At 43.3% G+C, this 17,884-nt stretch overlaps 1 protein-coding gene across 4 annotated transcripts in view; it reads left to right on the top strand.

The window, feature by feature from the left end:
• Positions 1-17,884, top strand: part of slc8a2b (solute carrier family 8 member 2b) — a gene marked incomplete at its 3' end in the record, with an annotated part of 73,937 nt that overhangs the window by 30,998 nt on the left and 25,055 nt on the right. For all 4 annotated transcript variants that reach the window (XM_080731025.1, XM_080731024.1, XM_080731027.1 and 1 more), the window contains exon 8: positions 4,952-5,322. In XM_080731025.1, the coding sequence (XP_080587151.1) occupies positions 4,952-5,322 (371 nt within the window). The remainder of the gene's footprint in view (positions 1-4,951; positions 5,323-17,884) is intronic.

Genomic DNA, 17,884 nt, shown 5'->3' with positions numbered 1-17,884 from the left:
ATGTTCGGTTCATTATTATGCTATTGACCCAGCCGTGTGATCGTACTGCGTTCTTCCCGAACAAAGGAGTCACCCTACTCAAATTCCGTTAGTATGGTGTGGTACACTGTTGTTTCTCAACTTTGAAGCACAGTGTTTTTAAGTAAAATGGATTTGATCTAATATTTCTTAAATTGTCAGTAGTAAAAACACGTCAAAAAGGTTCTGTTTTAGACACAATTATTAGGCATACGTCAGGTTTCTGTGGTGTTGAAGGTATTTCAGTTCAAACGAGATGAGCCAGTTGGTAGTGTTAATCCACAAGATGCCAAGAACAAATTCACGTTTTTTTCTGAAGTATTGATTGTCACGTCTTGTCTCTTTTTATTTTTGTCTGAATATGATCAAATAAGTGTTAAAGTTCATTATTTGGCATTCATTCGATTTAGGAAAGCCAACATGCTATTATCAACAACTGTAATGTTTATATGTGTGTATGTTTTTGTTGATTTTTAGGATAATTAGTGTAAAGTTGGGTGTTTGGGCAGGGTGTAGGACTTTCTATACCTGTTAAATTAAAAGGCCAGGTAATGATTGCATTAATAGATTTGATCTCATATTTTCTAAATTGTCAGGACGATTTGCAAGCCAGTTAATAATTGTTTAGCTTAGGCTAACCAATAAGATGTTAAGTACAAGAAAGTTGTTTCTGATTAAGTTGTGAAAAACTATGTGTTGATAAGTTCATTATTTGGTGATCATTATTAGGAGGTGAAGTAAGCTATTATCAACAATTGTTTGTATGTATTTGTGTATCATTGTAAACCACCATTTCTAGATTATGTATTGGTTATAATTGCGACTACATTAAGAGGGATATTGCAGTGTTAATAGAGGATTTTATGTATTTCTTTGAATGTCTGGTATGGGTGTGGCAACGTTATAGAGAGAGTAATGTTTTTACATTTCAGATAAGAGGAAACAAGATCTGTCACACTGAATGAAACGATATTTGATGTATGAACCTGTAACCACATGTATGTAATCTTGAATCTGTATGTACTATGTCGAACTGTATCTTTCTTCCTTTTATGTTTGTGTTCCACTTATTTACATGAATATGGTTTCACTTTTGTTATTGTGAATATCACAGGTGTCTGTGATATTAGGGAGGAATGCGGTATCCTGTGAAACTCATATTCGCCAAACTTCGCCATTTATTGTAGTTCATGATATTGTACAGTATAATGGTAAGGCTGTTAATTCACTCAAGTCTGCCGGCTTGTCTCTCATTGCAACACAAGGGCTTATTTGCATCTACCCCCCAGTGCTCCTGGGTGGAACACAGTCACAGGCTACTATCTTTGTGTAGGAATGTCACATGTTGCTGTGTTCTATTGATAAGGTGTTTTCAGTCAACAAAGGCCCTTAGGGGCAGAAGCCATTTGGCCACATGCAGATGCTAATTTAATCAAACTGTCTGGACAGGTTGAGTTTGAGTCCGCCTTCAATTGCTTTAAAAGACCATTGAATTTGTATGTACGGGGTGCATTTCCTGGGAGGCCGGCAGGCTGACCGGTTGTTCTGTGGGCTTAGGCCTGTGGGCTTCATACTATGCAATAAACCTGGGAACTCTGATCACCTCAACATCTTTGCCTGTCTGTGTTCCTGATCGCCGGCTACTCTGTTAATAAACATCTCCTCTCCAAGCAACAAAGTTGTGTAAATAGTTGAACTCATATAGACTCTAAGATACGTCAAAACCATGCAAGGCACCAACCTGATCACCAGGAGCAACTAGGGGTTCAGACTCAGAGTCTTGCTCAAGGACTCTTCGACACTAACTCTGGGGGAGCCCGGGATCAAACTGGGAACCCTTCGGGAACCCTCTGTGTTTTAAGACGGCAACTCTGCCCCTGAGCCACAGTGGCTCAGGTGCCGACATAATGTTCATTACCATAAAAGGATGGCTCAATTATCACGGTTCATCTATTGTAATTATTATTGGAAAACATGTCCAAACATTGGGTGGCAGTGTCCTTGAGCTTAGAATTGCAAAATAGCATCTTTATTCAGACTCATTTTGAGATTCTGGAGCATTCTTCCCCTAGACTAGAGGAAAACTACTTATATTTTATTTAATTTTATTTCACCTGCTTCTATAAAATGTATCTATAGAATCTATAAAACGTCAATGTCATGTAATAATGAATAACTCATTTGTTTTGCAGAAATATTTGACGCCACATATTATTCCAAGGCCATGTTATATCTGAATTTGGTTTTGAAACACTTTCATTTACATAAATCTCAAGTACACCTCAGGTTCACATTTTGCTGCATGCTGCATTTCCCTATGGTCCTCTCCATGTGTGCCGTCTGACTGAGAGACAGACACGTATCAAGATAACGTCAAGTACCACTACACTTTATATGCAAATGAAGCTTAGAGTTGGATTGTTCTGTAGGTGTTAGGCAGACAGACAGGCCCTGAACAAAAACTATCTTGAACAAATGTAGGTGTAGGGAAGCTGGGAGCTGTTGTTGTTTATATGCCTGGATGCTACATTGTTATTTTTGAGTAACAGAAAACCTTGTATTCTTAACTCTGTTGTCGCGCTCCTCTCTCCATAATGAGGATCATGTTCACGTTAGTTTCCAAATCCAATATACTGTAGGCCTATTGTATTGCAGACATACTGTGCAGACGTCTTTAATTCGAACGGTATCTTGCCCCCATATTCAAGTTAAAACTCAAGCCACAAAAGGGGCACAAACCTCATGTACTGTAGGTGCCGGTAAAGATATCTCTTGGAACATGACACGGTGACAATTTCACAGTTACTCTAGGAGCATTCCATGAAAAGCCGCTAAAAATGGGATGTAGTGAAGCTTTTTACCACCCTTTTTTCCCCTCAACACAAAATCTTAAAAATAACCGATTTACAAGCTCAGCTATTTTGAGGAATGTTTGCCTATTTTCACAGAATTTCCACATCAACATTAGTTGATGTGGTTAAATATAGAAAGAGGAAGAGAGCGGTAGTGTGATTTTGTGGTACCTAATAATAATGTGGTGAGGGATTGTGGGAATTTCTCTCTGGTTTACACTTCTCATTTCAATGCACCTTCTAAGATCTGATGTTGAAGTCTTGACTTTACCACAGACCACATTTCTAGATATCATTGCACAGGGACAAATGTACTGACACAGAGCAGCTACCAGGGGTCCTCAATAGGCGGACCGCGGTCCATGTCCGGACCCAGGCGCACCTCCGTCCGGACCGCGGCACATTTCTGAGAAATCTCCGCACAGTTGTATCTGACGATCGGACTGACTGTGTGTGATTTGTGTTTGTGTGTGCGTGGGTGTGTATGTGCTCATTCGCTCAAACACATACACAGGCTCACAAGACACACCCCTACGCCAATTTGCAAGCCCACAAAGCGTAGCGGGTGCAACGTGCTGTGGGCTTGTAGATCAAAGGTTTTCCTTCCCTCCGAAGCAGCGCTCTCCATGCTGCTCCCCCCTCCCCTCCCCTCTCCACACACTCATGCCGCTCGCTGCCTGAAAAAGTTGCTAAAACCTCTTGGAAACCATTGCTCCCACTGGATTAATAACTTAGAGATCTTCTACCTTTGGCTGTTCAATTGGAGAGGACAACAGCAACACATTAATATCCACGATGTAAGGCTCCAACTGCTTGCATTAGACGAGAAATGGTCGCGAAACTCGCGATGCGTGATCATGCGTCTTTAACAATGTGATGTGTCGTCGCATATTATTGCCAGCTATCCTAGGCTGTGTTAGGTTAATAACTATGACTCGTTGACCCTGATTTGACTGGCCATTTGACATAGGCAACCAGCACAATCTGGCTTGTGCAGTAGGCGACGTGTGTCAACTGAATGTCAAGTAATCCTCTCCCCCTCACGCAAAGTTTCACTTTATTTTCCATTCTGAACGACAAGCCTAATATTGCATTCATGCTCTTTAGTTTCCAATAATTAAACTATAAGCCAGTGTTTTATTGCTACACAATAAATGTAAATAATGTAGCCTACTCTACATGCATAAATAATTATCCATTCATCCATCCATCCATCTTCAACCGCTTATCCAGCATCGGGTAGCAGGGGTAACAGTTCCAACTGAGATTTCCAAAGTTCCAAATAATAATAATAATAATTAAAATAAACAATTCTAATGATTATAAAATAAACATACATACATACAGTACATACTGTATAAATGTATCCGCCTTATTTCGCCTTCGCCTTTTTTTTCGGACCCGGACCTGTTTCAAAAAAATATTTCTGGACCTTCAAGATTTGTATTTGAGGACCCCTGAGCTATACATTCATACTTGTCCTCAGGGTGCGGTCTGTGCTCCCCGACTTAAGAATTCTGTAAAAACGGATTTGGGAGAGCCGACACACCTATCACTTAATGCATCCTGCCACAGCCTGTTGTAAAGAAACTCCATTTGAAATGACAAGTGCATCGGTAGCCTCTGGTTATCAGTCTGCCAAGGGAAATGACTGGCACTTGGCTCTGCTCTGTGTCTTGTCTCACACTAGTGTCAGCTCCTGTCTGTTCACATCCATCCACACACACAAACCTAAACATCCTTCAAAGCAAGCGCACACATTTTCATACTCATACTCAAACACAACCGTGGTGGGCTTAAGTTTAAATGTTATGTTAAAACTATTTTGCCCAAGGCACACCAAGTGGCTTACGATGCAAACAAAAGAATATTTTCATGAAACCTAGAGAGGAGGATCATTAGGCTGTCTCAAAGCGATGATTCAGCTTTGGGTCAAAAAGGTCAAATATCAAAGTCATACAAAATAAAAGGATAAATGGTGTTACCGGCAGGGTTTTTCAATTTGCAATTGAATAGGAACGTCATTCCTGCCATTAACACTGCCTTGTATCTCCATTCCTCCACCTCTTCTCTGCGTCCAGGTGGGCATCATCGACGACGACATCTTTGAGGAGGACGAGCATTTCTTTGTGCGTCTGCTGAACCTGCGCGTGGGCGACGCAGAGGGCATGTTCGAGAGCGACGACGGCGACGGACCCAAGGGCCGCCTGGTCGAGCCCCTGGTCGCCACGGTGACCATCCTGGACGACGACCACGCGGGTATCTTCACGTTCGGAGAGCGCATGGTCCGCGTGAGCGAGAGCGTGGGCACCATGGAGGTGACGGTGGTGCGCAACTCGGGCGCGCGTGGCACCGTCATCCTACCGTACCACTCGGAGGCGGGCACAGCCAAGGGTGGCGAGGACTATGAGGATGTGCGGGGAGAGCTGGAGTTCACCAACGACCAAACCACGTGAGTAAAAACAGTTAATGTGTTAGTATTACAAACAAGAAACATGTATGTGTTGACTGAATGCCAATCCCTTTGACGCGTGGCTAAAAGGTCATTGTACAATCATATACTATCATATCAATGATAAACAAGATCATAATGTGTCATATTGTGAAGCATTGTGAGCTTATAGATCTCCTTTTTGTCTTTTTCTTTTACAAAACTTTGCCCCAAATGGGAACGCCAGGGTTATTTTGGTTAACATACGTACATTATGATATATACTATGTGAACCGTATATGTTTGATATTATCAAACATAAATATCCAACAATTGACATAAGGAAATACATGTATTTAATTCAGCCTGATAAGAAGCAGGGAATAGAGGGTATGCGCATGCATAAAGTGAATGGCAAATCGAGTGGCAAATCGAGTGGCAAAGTGAGCTTAACGTTGTTTAACATCGTTTAATGCAATCAAATAGGACTTTACTTTTTGGATGTATGGGCTTTCAAAGCCAGAAAGTTGTTTTTTGCCACTCAAGAGGCGTTTTCCGCATAACTTCCTGGTACGATGATGATGTCACGCGCATACCCTCTAGAAAAATAAAAAGATTTAACATAAACATGAATGACCAGAGGGGGGATATCAAAAGCAGAGGTGCATTCTCCCTCCATCCCAGCTCTGATAGGCGGCTGGCTAAAAGACTAGACCAGGATTTCTCTACCCATCCGAGCCTCAACTTCAGTCAAAATAAACAAAACTACTTCACTACTCACCAAACCAAATGTAGTTTTGCGTTGTTGAAAGACTATTCTCCACAGTGGGAAACCTCTCAGCACCCCACCCACTCTGTAAAAAACATAATTTTTGTCATGAAATAAAAGGCACCCACCTTGAGCCACCCAGCGGCCACCGCAGACGCAATCTGGAAATAAGCGGCGGTCGAGTTGGATGCGTTTTATTTCATGACAAAAAAAAATATTTTATAGAGTGGGTGGGGTGCTGAGAGGTTTCCCACCGCGGAGTTAAGACTTTCAACAATGCAAAACACCCTTGATTAGGTGAGTAGTGAACTAGTTTAGTTTATTTTTTACTGAAGTTGAGCCCTCGTAGGGGTAGAGAAATCCTGGTCTAGTCTTTTAGTCAGCCGCCTGTCAGAGCGTCAGCTGGACCAGAGCTACGGTACATCCCCCCTGCAGCAAGTTGAACCCTCGTGATAAAGTTCACATTCAAGTTCAAGGCTTTTAAGGTCCAAAAGGGAACATTTGATTTGAAGCAAGGAAAAAACAAAAGACACCATGCTGGCAGCAGTGCACAAAATGTCAAAGCAGTGCTGAGGCACAGTCTACAGCTTACACTGATGGGAGAACAAATGGATGCATCCTAACAGCAGGGCCTCCCCTCCCATTCACTTCACTTGATTACACTCAGCATGTGTCTGTGATCACAGCATGCTGCATGCACTCAGCCACTGAGCACGCTGTCCAGTACCACCAGCACTTATGGTTATTTATAGTTGGGAAATATGATTAAACTAGAAAAGACGCAATTGGAAATTACAAGTGTGGTTGCTGACAGTTGTTGACGTGACTATATTCTACAGTACGCTAACTGTCATGTGAAGCTCAACCAATTGATTCCCTACTGATTCCCACTCCCATTGATTCCTTATTTATTCCCACTCCCGGACAGAAGTCTGTCTGTCTGTCAATTTCCAATGGCAGTGGAAAAGTTACCCTAGAAATAAATAAAGTTTCCCTAGGACTATAATGTGTTGCCCTGTTGGGAAACCACACTAATTCATCCGATTATCTGTCCATTGAATGAGTTCTAGGTGTTGTTGCGACCACAGGTCGCAGTTTACTATCAGAACCGTCACAGCTTGTCCGTAGACATCCGTCCGGACGGGTAACGCCTTACACTGTGGTTCCTCTGACACATCACTGTGACATCACAGGTGACATCACAGTGATGTCAGATACTCAGAGCAGTTAGGGATCTCCATATATGGGCATAAAAGGGATTGTATCGCAGATTATGCCCTGTTAGGAGAGCCACACTAACAGAATCCATATAGGGCCAAGACAAATGGCCAAGACAGATGGCGCGACCTCGCCCTTTAGGGCCCTCCCTTGTCCTCCCACACAACAAAACAAAACAATTAAAAGATAATAACCGACGGAAAGGAAAACAATCAATATATATATCTAGCCTATACATCAGACGCTGACAACAACACCGAAACAACCAAGCCAAACAAAAAGAAAACCACTTAACACCACTACTCAATATCAAGTTCTCAAGTGCTGCAACACCACACCGGCACACCCTGTCTGTATTCCACAGATTTTTTTTAAATGACATTGCTGTGTCAGTGTCACTGATGTTTTTTCTGCCGTGCTCCAGTGAACCGGAGTTCTGTCGCACTGTGATCAATACGGTCCCATGATGACCACTAAACAATGATGAAAAGCCAGAGGGAGGGAGGGAGGGAGGTGGGGATGAACCGAGACAGATAAATGCTATAGGGAAGAAGAGGACGAGGGCATGTGAGGAGAGAGAGCAGTGGTGTAAAATAACTAAGTACATTTACTTAAGTACTGCACTGCAAGTACAGTTTGAGGTATTTGTACTTTACATGAGGAGTTCCAGTTTTCAGTACTTTTACTTCTACTCCACTACATCTCGGAACCAAATGTTGTGCTTTTACTCGACTACATTTATTTGAAAACTGTAGTTACTAGTTATAAATGGTGCATTTTTTATATAGCGCTTTTATCCAAAGCGCTTTACAGAGATTGTGCATTACATTCACCCATTCACGCACACATTCATACACCGGTGGCGGAGGAAACCATGCAAGGCACCAACCTGCTCACCGGGAGCAATGTGGGGTTCAGAGTCTTGCCCAAGGACCCTTCGACATTAACTTAGGGGGAGCCGGATTCGAACTGGGAACCCTTCGGGAACCCTTCGTGCTCTAATAACGGTTTCTCTACCCCTGAGCTATGCCGCCCCATAGTTACTCTGCAGATATAAATTATAATAATATAAAACGTACATAAACCATTTTAGCCCAAATTTATACCTTGGCTATTTGAAAATAGCCGATCTACAAGGGACACGTTGTGAGCTTGTAGATCACCAAAGTACCTATGAGAGTGGAATCTGCGTTCAGCCAATGCATTTTTCAATGAGAAGGGAGTGTTTTTTGCAGAAATCCTCTGCTGGCATGAAACCGCTTCACTCTCATTTAAATGCATTGGTTGGATCACGGATTCCACTCTCATAGGTATTTTGGTGTGAGGGCACCCTAACGGAGTATTTCCATATCGCAGTATTGATACTTTTACTTAAGTAAAACATTTGAGTACTTTTTCCAACACTGAGAGAGAGAGCTGTAGTTACATTTCCCCAAGGAGGCATCCGGGAGGCTTAGATGAAGGGAAGAAAGGTCAAGCGTTGGTTATTGTTGTTGTTTGCTCATAGAATGGCAGCTTTTCATCACCTTTACTGTCATGGTTTGTTGTTATGGGGGTGTTTCTTTCTCCTTACGTCGATTTCCTATAGTTCCTTCTCTACTTCACTAGCTTGCCACTTCTCTCTCGCTGTCCATAATACAGTACACCAAGGCCAACTGGGAGCCTAAACTCATCACTGTGTGTGTGTGCGTGTGCGTGTGCGTGTGTGTGTGCATGTGCGTGTGTGCGTGTGCGACTGCGCTTTTGCACGGTTCAGGTTACTAATTACTGGGTGATTGCAGTGTGAGTTTAGGAGGCCTAATTAGCTGGAAATTAGGAAACTGGTAATTCTAGCAATTAGGGTAGAACCTGACCTGCATGTCTCTCTGTGTGCCTGTCTGTCTGTGTGCCTTTCTGTCTGTCTGTCTGTCTGTCTGTCTGTCTGTCTCTCTGTCCGTCGGATAGCTGCAATACCGCTGGGTGACCAGTGGCAGGCCTGGGTGACTAAGCGACTCTGTTGAGCAGCCTAGACACACACACACACACACACACACACACACACACACACACACACACACACACACACACACACACACACACACACACACACACACACACACACACACACACACACACACAGGGTATAGCTGCACCAATCCACTTCGAACCTGATGTGTTTGATTTTTAGTAAATTCTACTGTTGTTGAGTCAGCCGACAAAAATAATCAAATTATCCATTAATTGTATAGTTCTAAAGCTCTAAACCTGAAGTGATGTCCATTAACGGAGTGACACGGACCGTGTGTAAATTCCTCCTGTTTTCACCTCCCGTAGTCAAGCCATCCATGGCTAACCCTTCCTCATCACACAGTGTTGCGTGCCAAAAGTGGCCAATCTCTCAGCAGCTTGCATCCGCTTCTCCGCGCCGTGCTGTGAGCTTGCAGATCGGCCACCTTCCAGAGGACGCTGAAACTTGCAGGATGAGTGTGCACTGTCTGTGCAGCGGTCGAGTCAAAGCAGTCAGACGTGCAGTGCTCACGTCTCGGTTCGGTCTGAAAAAATCAGCCCGAACAACCCATGCGACCGTCGCTAATTCGAATGACACCCGCAAATGGATACGGGCTAAATTCACTTTGTCTTAATACGCATTTCTGATTTCGCTTCCCTAATTCGAATACGTTTATGGAAACATGGCTTAAGATGGCCTAGGTACTAGGAATGCCCCCTGAACAGTCTCAATGTAGTCCTCAAAAGGACACCAGTCAATAGTGAGGGGATATTAATAAAACCTGGGAATAAATTCCTTGCCAAACGATTTCTTCACCAATGTGTTCGTAAAGGTGTCTAGTAACATATCTAACAAAGTTTGAAATTCAACATCCCTAGGAGAATCTTTGACCGCTAGGGTAATTCTGGGTCTCATTCACTTACTATACACTATACCAGGGATCAGCAACCTTTTTGTCAGTGCCATGTTTTTATTTTCTAGAGTGTCAGTGTGCCATGTCAACATACATTTTAATAACAAATATTTTTACATATTTTAATTGGCAGGACATTGATATAACGATCATTAGACTCAGAACAATAATCCACCTATCTTCCCAACTCCCTCCCCAGTCAGAGTTCATGTAATTTGCTATAAATTAGCTAACTTCATTTAATTAACCATGTTTAAAAAAAGATTTGTTTTTAAAATAAAAATCCTCTCTCTCACACTTCTGCCAGTGTGCCGGTGATCACCCTCCCCTGTGCCAATGTTGGCACCCGTGCCTAATGTGAGGGGTCTAACTAGGCGTTTTTAATTATTCTGAATCCATTGCAAGCATTTTTTTTGCACGAAAAACATTCATTGGGCTAAAAACAGACCCAAAACACGATGGTTTAGTGATGAGTCATCACTTCTCACAGTTGTATGTGGTCCATTCTTGGCCCAAGGAATGTTTTTCGTGCAAAACAAATGCTTGCATTGGATTCAGAATAATTATAAACACCTAGTTAGACCACTCATTCCACTTAAAGCATATTTTTTGAGAATAATTTTTTCCCTTATTGCGACCGTAGGTCGCACTTACTATCAAAACCTGCACAAACTGTGAGTGAGTCCGTCAGTCCGTCAGTCTGTCTGTCACACCTCACACGTCACACTTTTTCCCTGCTTATATCTCCGCAACCGTTGCCCCGATCCATGCCAAATTTTGCACACACGTTCCTTGGCTGCCAAACTACAACCTCCAAGGACCCCCGGAGCTCCAGGGACCCCCAGGTCCCTGGGGGACCCCCAGATGTAAAAAATGACCAAATGCGCAAACATGACCAAATGACCACCCCAACGGGGCTGCTCACGGGGAATTCCCGGGGACCACCGACTCCTGGTGCTCCAGAACGGATGCAAAAGTGGTGGCGCCCCCAGTGGAGGACCCCCTACACTGCAGCTCACATAAAATGCCGTAACTCCGGCTAGGAGCGACCGGGACAACCGGGGCCGGTACCTATTCGTCCGCCTTGCCGGCGCGGAGACCCCACCCCTCATTTCTCACATGGCCCTCTTCTAGCGCCACCATGAGGCAGATTCTTGCAAAACACATTTTTGGACACTGCTCCTACAATTTTCGCCCTAAAATCACGCAAATCGGTACACAGTATGTCTACACTCATCCCATCAACATGAATCTGTCCCATATAGCGCCACCTCCAGGCCGATTTTTAAAAACACATTTTTGGACACTGCTCCTACAGATTTTGCCCTAAAATCACGAAAATCACTACACAGTATGTCTACACTCATGTCATCAACATGGATCAGGAAGATTTTGGCAAAACACATTTTTGCCCTATTTGTGGAGATAAGTGACCTACGGTCGCTTATCTCCCGATTAGGGAGCCTTACTGGTAGTATAGTGTAAGTGAATGCGACCCAGAATTACCTAGCTGTCAACGATTCTCCTAGGGATGTTGAATTTCAATCTTTGTTAGATAGGTTACTAGACACCTTTACGAACACATTGGTGAAGAAATCATTTGGTAAGGAATTTATTCCCATCTTTGACAGGTATTCTGATAATATTCCCTGACTATAAAGGAAGCAAGGCAGACAGCATGATCACATGGCGAAGAATGGGGCAAGGTTTTCTAAAGACTGTGCTGTGGAGTGGTACTGTAGGTGGAGGAACATGATTAATGCCTTATGCCCCATAGGAGGCGAAGAAGTAGTAAGTGTGAAGCTCATACTGTAAGACAGACATGTCATTGTCAACACAACTTAAAAAAAGGCTGATGCACACCTCAAAGGTTTACCACACTGTAAAGAACTGGCAAAAAAGAAAAGTAGCTTTATTTTATTGTCAACACGACGGCACTCCCTGAATTTAAAACAGCATTAATAACAATTAAAACAATGAACAAAATCGATAAAGAACGGTAATCAAAGTGCAAATGCAAACCGGTGTGCAAATAAGTAATAAAAGCTTTGCAGCATGCATTTAACAGCAATGGAATGTAAAAAGGACACATTGTAGAGTGTTCAGACAGTGATTAGCCGCTCTGTTTCTCTGTAGTTTCCGCTCCAGTGTGTGTGCATGTGTGCATGTGTGTGTTGTGGTGTTTTTGCTGTTTCTCTGAATTTTGTTTCTGCTCCAGTGTGTGTGTGTGTGTGTGTGTGTGTGTGCGCGTGCATGCGTGTTGTAGTGGGTAGGTGTGTGTGTGGTGGGGGGTGTCAGACGATGTTGAACAATTTCACAGCTTTGGGATAAAAGCAGTTTTTCAGCCTTGTGATGCGTGCATGTATTGCAGTGTATCCCCTGCCAGAGGGGAGAAGTTTGAAGAAGTGGTGGGCAGCAGGGTCACACATGATGTTAGAGGCTCTGCCAGCCATCGGGCCTGTTGGTAAATGTCCTCAGCTGCCAACAGCTGTGTCCCAATTATGTTTTGGGCCATCTTGCTAACCCTCTGCAGAGCTTTCTGGTGTAGCTGGCTGACACTCCACTGTGCACCAGGCTGAGTGCAGTGTATGATACATCCATTTTTACATAATATACCAGATACTTTTATTACATAATGAAGAGAGCTACTTTAACACTTTCACCCAAGAGATTTTCTTATGGGTGATTTGCTCACCGAAGATTTACATTTAAAATATTACATCATGCTACTGACTGACTGAACATCGTGTCACCCGCCTTTCCACGCGGAGGAACGATAACGTTTTTGAGGAAGTGACCGAATTCGTTCGCATTCACACAAAAGGCCGAATCATTTCAAACAAATTGTTTGTGAGCGTCACAGCACTATATTCATCACCCCAGCCACAAACCGTTCACACCACACCACTGCTGTGACCATGGCCACACAAGCGATACATTGCATTAGAAGCTATTCCAGAGTCTTTAACCTTGAGATCAAATGTTGAGTGCAAATAGTGGGCTGGTATTTTATGACTCATAAAGGCTTCCTCTAATCTAGAATCAAAGGTGCAGGCCACTTCGAGAATGGAAACTGATTTATTTTCTTTACATAGTAGTATGGTATAATATTACTGTCTTGGCAGAATAATCCCATATACCACTCGTTGCTGGGTAAAGTAATAATATTACAGTAATATATTACTAGTAGTTACTGTCCAACACTGATTAGAAAGGCCCAGTGTTAAGTGTATGTTTCAAGGCAGAGTGTGTGATTGTGTGCTATTGATTGTAACACTGCTGGGCTAACACGCTGGCAGCGTTATTGACAGCTAGCTGAGACAAGGCTGGGGCCATGGGCAAAAGCAGAAGGGATGATGGGGGGATCCATGAATCACATAGTGAGGCCTGGTTGTGAAGCTTTAAATAAATAAGTGTCTTTCAGACGGGCCCTAGTAATTCATTTTCAATGAGAGGCGGGCTGATAAGTTGAAGGGTGGAGAGACAAGCGGCCGCGGTCCTGTGAAATTCTTGCACGCGTGCTCGTCCGTGCACGCGCTCGCGGGCAGCAAGAAAATGCTCCTGTCAAACACACTAAATTTTCTTATCATCGCTAGACCTATTTATTGAGTGGTTGTCACACCGTCTTCGATGCGTGACTGCATGTAGGTAACTAGGTAACAATGTATGTTTGTATGTATGTTTGAATGTATGTAGCATGAGCTGCAATACCACTAGGTGACCAGTGGCACGCCTGGGTGACCAAGTGGCGCTGTTGAGTCACACGAGAACGCCCGCGTTGATAGTCCCCCAACTGAAAGGTGCTTTAATGTGCCTGAAACGTATCATCGTGTAGGGCCAGAATAAGGTTGAGCGGTTCTCCGTAAACTGGACCACTCCAAACCCCGGGTGTATGCCCTGAAAGGGTATTTGACTACTGTATATATTGATCTCAATATCAGTCTTATTACTGTAACAGTTCTTGGCGTTCTATCTCCTCATCCTCAACTCATATAATGATTTGCCTGTTTTTCATTTTCACGCCACATGACTCCCCAGTAATGGCCAGTGGGCATTGATTGTATCTGTCCATCTCACACACACACACACGCACACGCACACGCACGCACGCACGCACGCACGCACGCACGCACGCACGCACGCACGCACGCACGCACGCACGCACGCACGCACACACACACACACACACACACACACACACACACACACACACACACACACACTCAATTTTGTTGACATTGTGACAAGTTCAAAACCCTGGATACCCATACATGGAGGATGGACAGGATCATCACCTAGATCTCCATATATGGAGCTGACCCCGACATCTGATTCCCAGATGATGCCCTGTTAGGGCAACCACACTAATAGAATCCCTTTTATGCCCATCAATATTAATCCCATATCTTGGAATTCCCATACAATAGCTTAACTGACCTGTTTGTTGACATTGTGACATCACATTGTTGTGACATCACCTAATCAAAGATCTACATCTGATTCCCAGATGATGCCCAGGGCAACCACACTCATAGAATCCCCTTTATGCCATCAATATTAAGCCCATATCTGGGAATGCCCATACAATGAAATGCCTTTTATGCCATCAATACTAAGCCCATATCTGGGAATTCCCATACAATAGAATCCCTTTTATGCCATCAATATTAACTCATTGAGTGCCAATCCCGAACTAGTTCGGCTTTATTAGCGTATCGTAGAGTGCCGATCCCGAACAAGTTCGGCTTTAAAAAAAAAAAATATATATATATATATTTTTTTTTGAAAAAAATGTTTTTGAATTTTTTTTTTTTTTTTTTGGACCCCATCAAATCTGGTGAACATGATTTCAATCGCGATTTTGCATGTTCCACCCCCATACAACCCCATCTAACATACAGGGCAGCCATTTTTGTTTACATTACATGTAAAACATAATGGCGATTATCTCAAGAATGCCTGAACGGATTTCCAATCGGATTTTTTTGTTTGAAAGCTGTGAACAAACTGCACAAATCCACTCCAATGCAATCCAGGATTGCATTGGATTTTTTAGAGCTCATTCTTCTCTGTTTTTTTCCCATGCATGAGGTGTGCAAGGTTTAATCATGGCTAAGTTGACGAAAATAAGGCTTCTAAAATGCTTGGTAGCCAATAGCTAACTTCAAGCTAACTTCATCCTCTTCCTGTACATGCACAAAGGAAAGTGTTCAGGCAAGTAGGGCTTGGGCTTGGGCTCCAGGGCTTGGGCATGCATTACCAGCATATCTCTATTATTCTCTGGTCACTGGGCGCCCTCTAGTGGTGATAGGCTGGCACTCAATGAGTTAAGCCCATATCATGACATGCCCATATATGGACATATTTTGTCAGTTTAACCAGTCCAACTTAAACAACCAACCGCAACTCGAATCACACTTGCAAATGAATTCCGTCCTGTGCGAATTGTGTCTTGCCTTTAGTCATCTTACTAGATAGATAGATAGATAGATAGATACCTTTATTATCCCAAGGGGTAGGCTATTAATGTTTTATCTATGAAATCTTAGTGTTTTGGGGACTCTTTTGCAATTTCCTGACACCCCACCAGTGGGCCCTAGCCCTACAGGTTGGGAATCGCTGCTATATTCTTCTTTTCTTCTCTTCCCCTCCCCCAACGTTTCCCCCGGCCATCTCTTTGTCCCTGTTTGTTTCTCTCCTTTTTATGAAAGTTGATGTTGTCTTCTGTCTCCGGGGAGATTGTTGTCACGGTGACATTTCTTTCATTGTGTCCAGAGAGACACCTAACGGGCCTACGAGGACTAGAAATGCACCCAGCGCCATCATTCACATCCTCCACACTCCGTTCACATCTAATGGCCATCATAATGACACAGAGAAGGTGGACCAAAACCTGAGTGTTTTGCTGCCATCTCAGCTATCTTTCTTGGCTGATAACGTACAGGCAGGGGCGTCACACCAAATTCTGGGCCCTGGGTACAAGGATTCACTGTGGGGCCCCCATGAATGGGAACGCATTATTATGAATTATTTTGTGCTTTAACCATTGAGAAATTGCAGATATACAAGCTCGCAGCGCGGCACCGAGTGCCGCGCTGCGAGCTTGTAGATCTGCTATTTCTTTTGAATCGCAAAGATTTGTGCAGGTCTTTGAATATTTTTGACACGATTCTATATGTCTTCTAAATCCTTCTAAGGTTTTTTTTAAAAACCTATGTTTCTATGTCAGTGGTGCACAAACCTTTTCATGTGAAGGACGCCCAAAATGATATGTATTTGGCCACAGACCGCCATCTCAAAATATTTAGTTCCAGGAACCCCCCAGAAGCAAAGTTTTAGTTTATTTTTTTTGCTTAAAAAATACATATATTCAAAGATTTGCACACATTTTCACATCTTTTCAAAAATAGCAGATCTACAAGCTTGCAGCGCGGCACTCACTGCCGTGCTGTGAGCTTGTATATCTGCTATTTTTCAATAGCTAAAGTATAAAATAATCAAGGCCCCTAGCTCCACCTTGGGCCCTAGTAACTCAGTCCCACTTTCCCCCCCAGTGTGACGCCCCTGCGTAGGCAGGGGCTCGGGGGGTTGTCCAGGAGGGACATGTTGACGTGACAGATGGTTGTACAGTACGTGTGGAACCTGTAAAGCCTAATGTGTGCTTCATCAGATAACTCTGCCGTGCAACAACAATCACGTTTATTCTTCGACATCCACTGTGCCACAATCTCATATTAATCTCTATTAAAGGGATATATTCCACCGCGCCTAAAGCCCAAATCAGGCTGATCCGCTGTGCGTCTCAGGAGCACACATTTGTTTTGTTTTGATAACATGGGGTGCAAAGCAAAGAAAGAAAATAATCTTTGTCAGGTCATAAGGAAATACAGGCTGTGGATGATTTATAAACAAAGGTGAGAGGCAGAGGAACACCATTCAACTAGCCAATGCCCATCTTTATCTCTGTTCTCTATTGTCTCCACCAGGCAGTAGGGATATTTAATCTGTGTGTGTGTGTGTGTGTGTGTTTGTATGTCTGTGTGTCTCTCTGCAGCTAATCTCGCTATGTTGCTGATCAGCAGCATCTTGTTTGTTTGTTCTCCCAAGAAAAGACAGACTGTGCACGCACTGCACACAGAATGAGCTGGAAACCAAGCTGCACCATCTAACTACCTGGCCTGTACGACAACATTGTAAAGAGACACATACAGTGCTTCCCACAGATTACAAACACCCAGAACGGCTTTGAAAACAAAAAAATCTAATCATCAACGTTTCAAACCATTCAGAGCCCCATTGACTTCCATTATATTATAAGTCAGTTATTTCAAAAATAATAAAACGTAATGTGAAAAATAGTTTGGCCCTCAAAGAATAAGTTGCCCTTGCCCCACAAACACAGTGGCCTTGATGTCCCCCTAATTCCCTCCTTCTTTTAACTTTCCCTGCAGCCCTTCCACTTAATGATTGTTCTGCCACAGGACTTAATCAATACAGTACATCAACACATCAACACCCGCCCCCATCCTCCCATTCTGTCTCTACTACTTTTGTGTTCTCCCTTCACTCGCTTTGCCTCCTCTGTTCTCTCTCTCTCTCTCTCTCTCTCTCTCTCTCTCTCTCTCTCTCTCTCTCTTGCTCTCTCTCTCTCTCTCTTTCGTTTCATCTGTTACTTAGCTTGACTTGATTCCCTTAA

Source organism: Nannobrachium achirus, assembly GCF_963921795.1.
Source record: "Nannobrachium achirus genome assembly, chromosome: 8".
Lineage (NCBI taxonomy): Eukaryota > Metazoa > Chordata > Actinopteri > Myctophiformes > Myctophidae > Nannobrachium > Nannobrachium achirus.
Note: the sequence above shows the minus strand (reverse complement) of the source record. Positions and strands in the feature narration are given on the sequence as shown.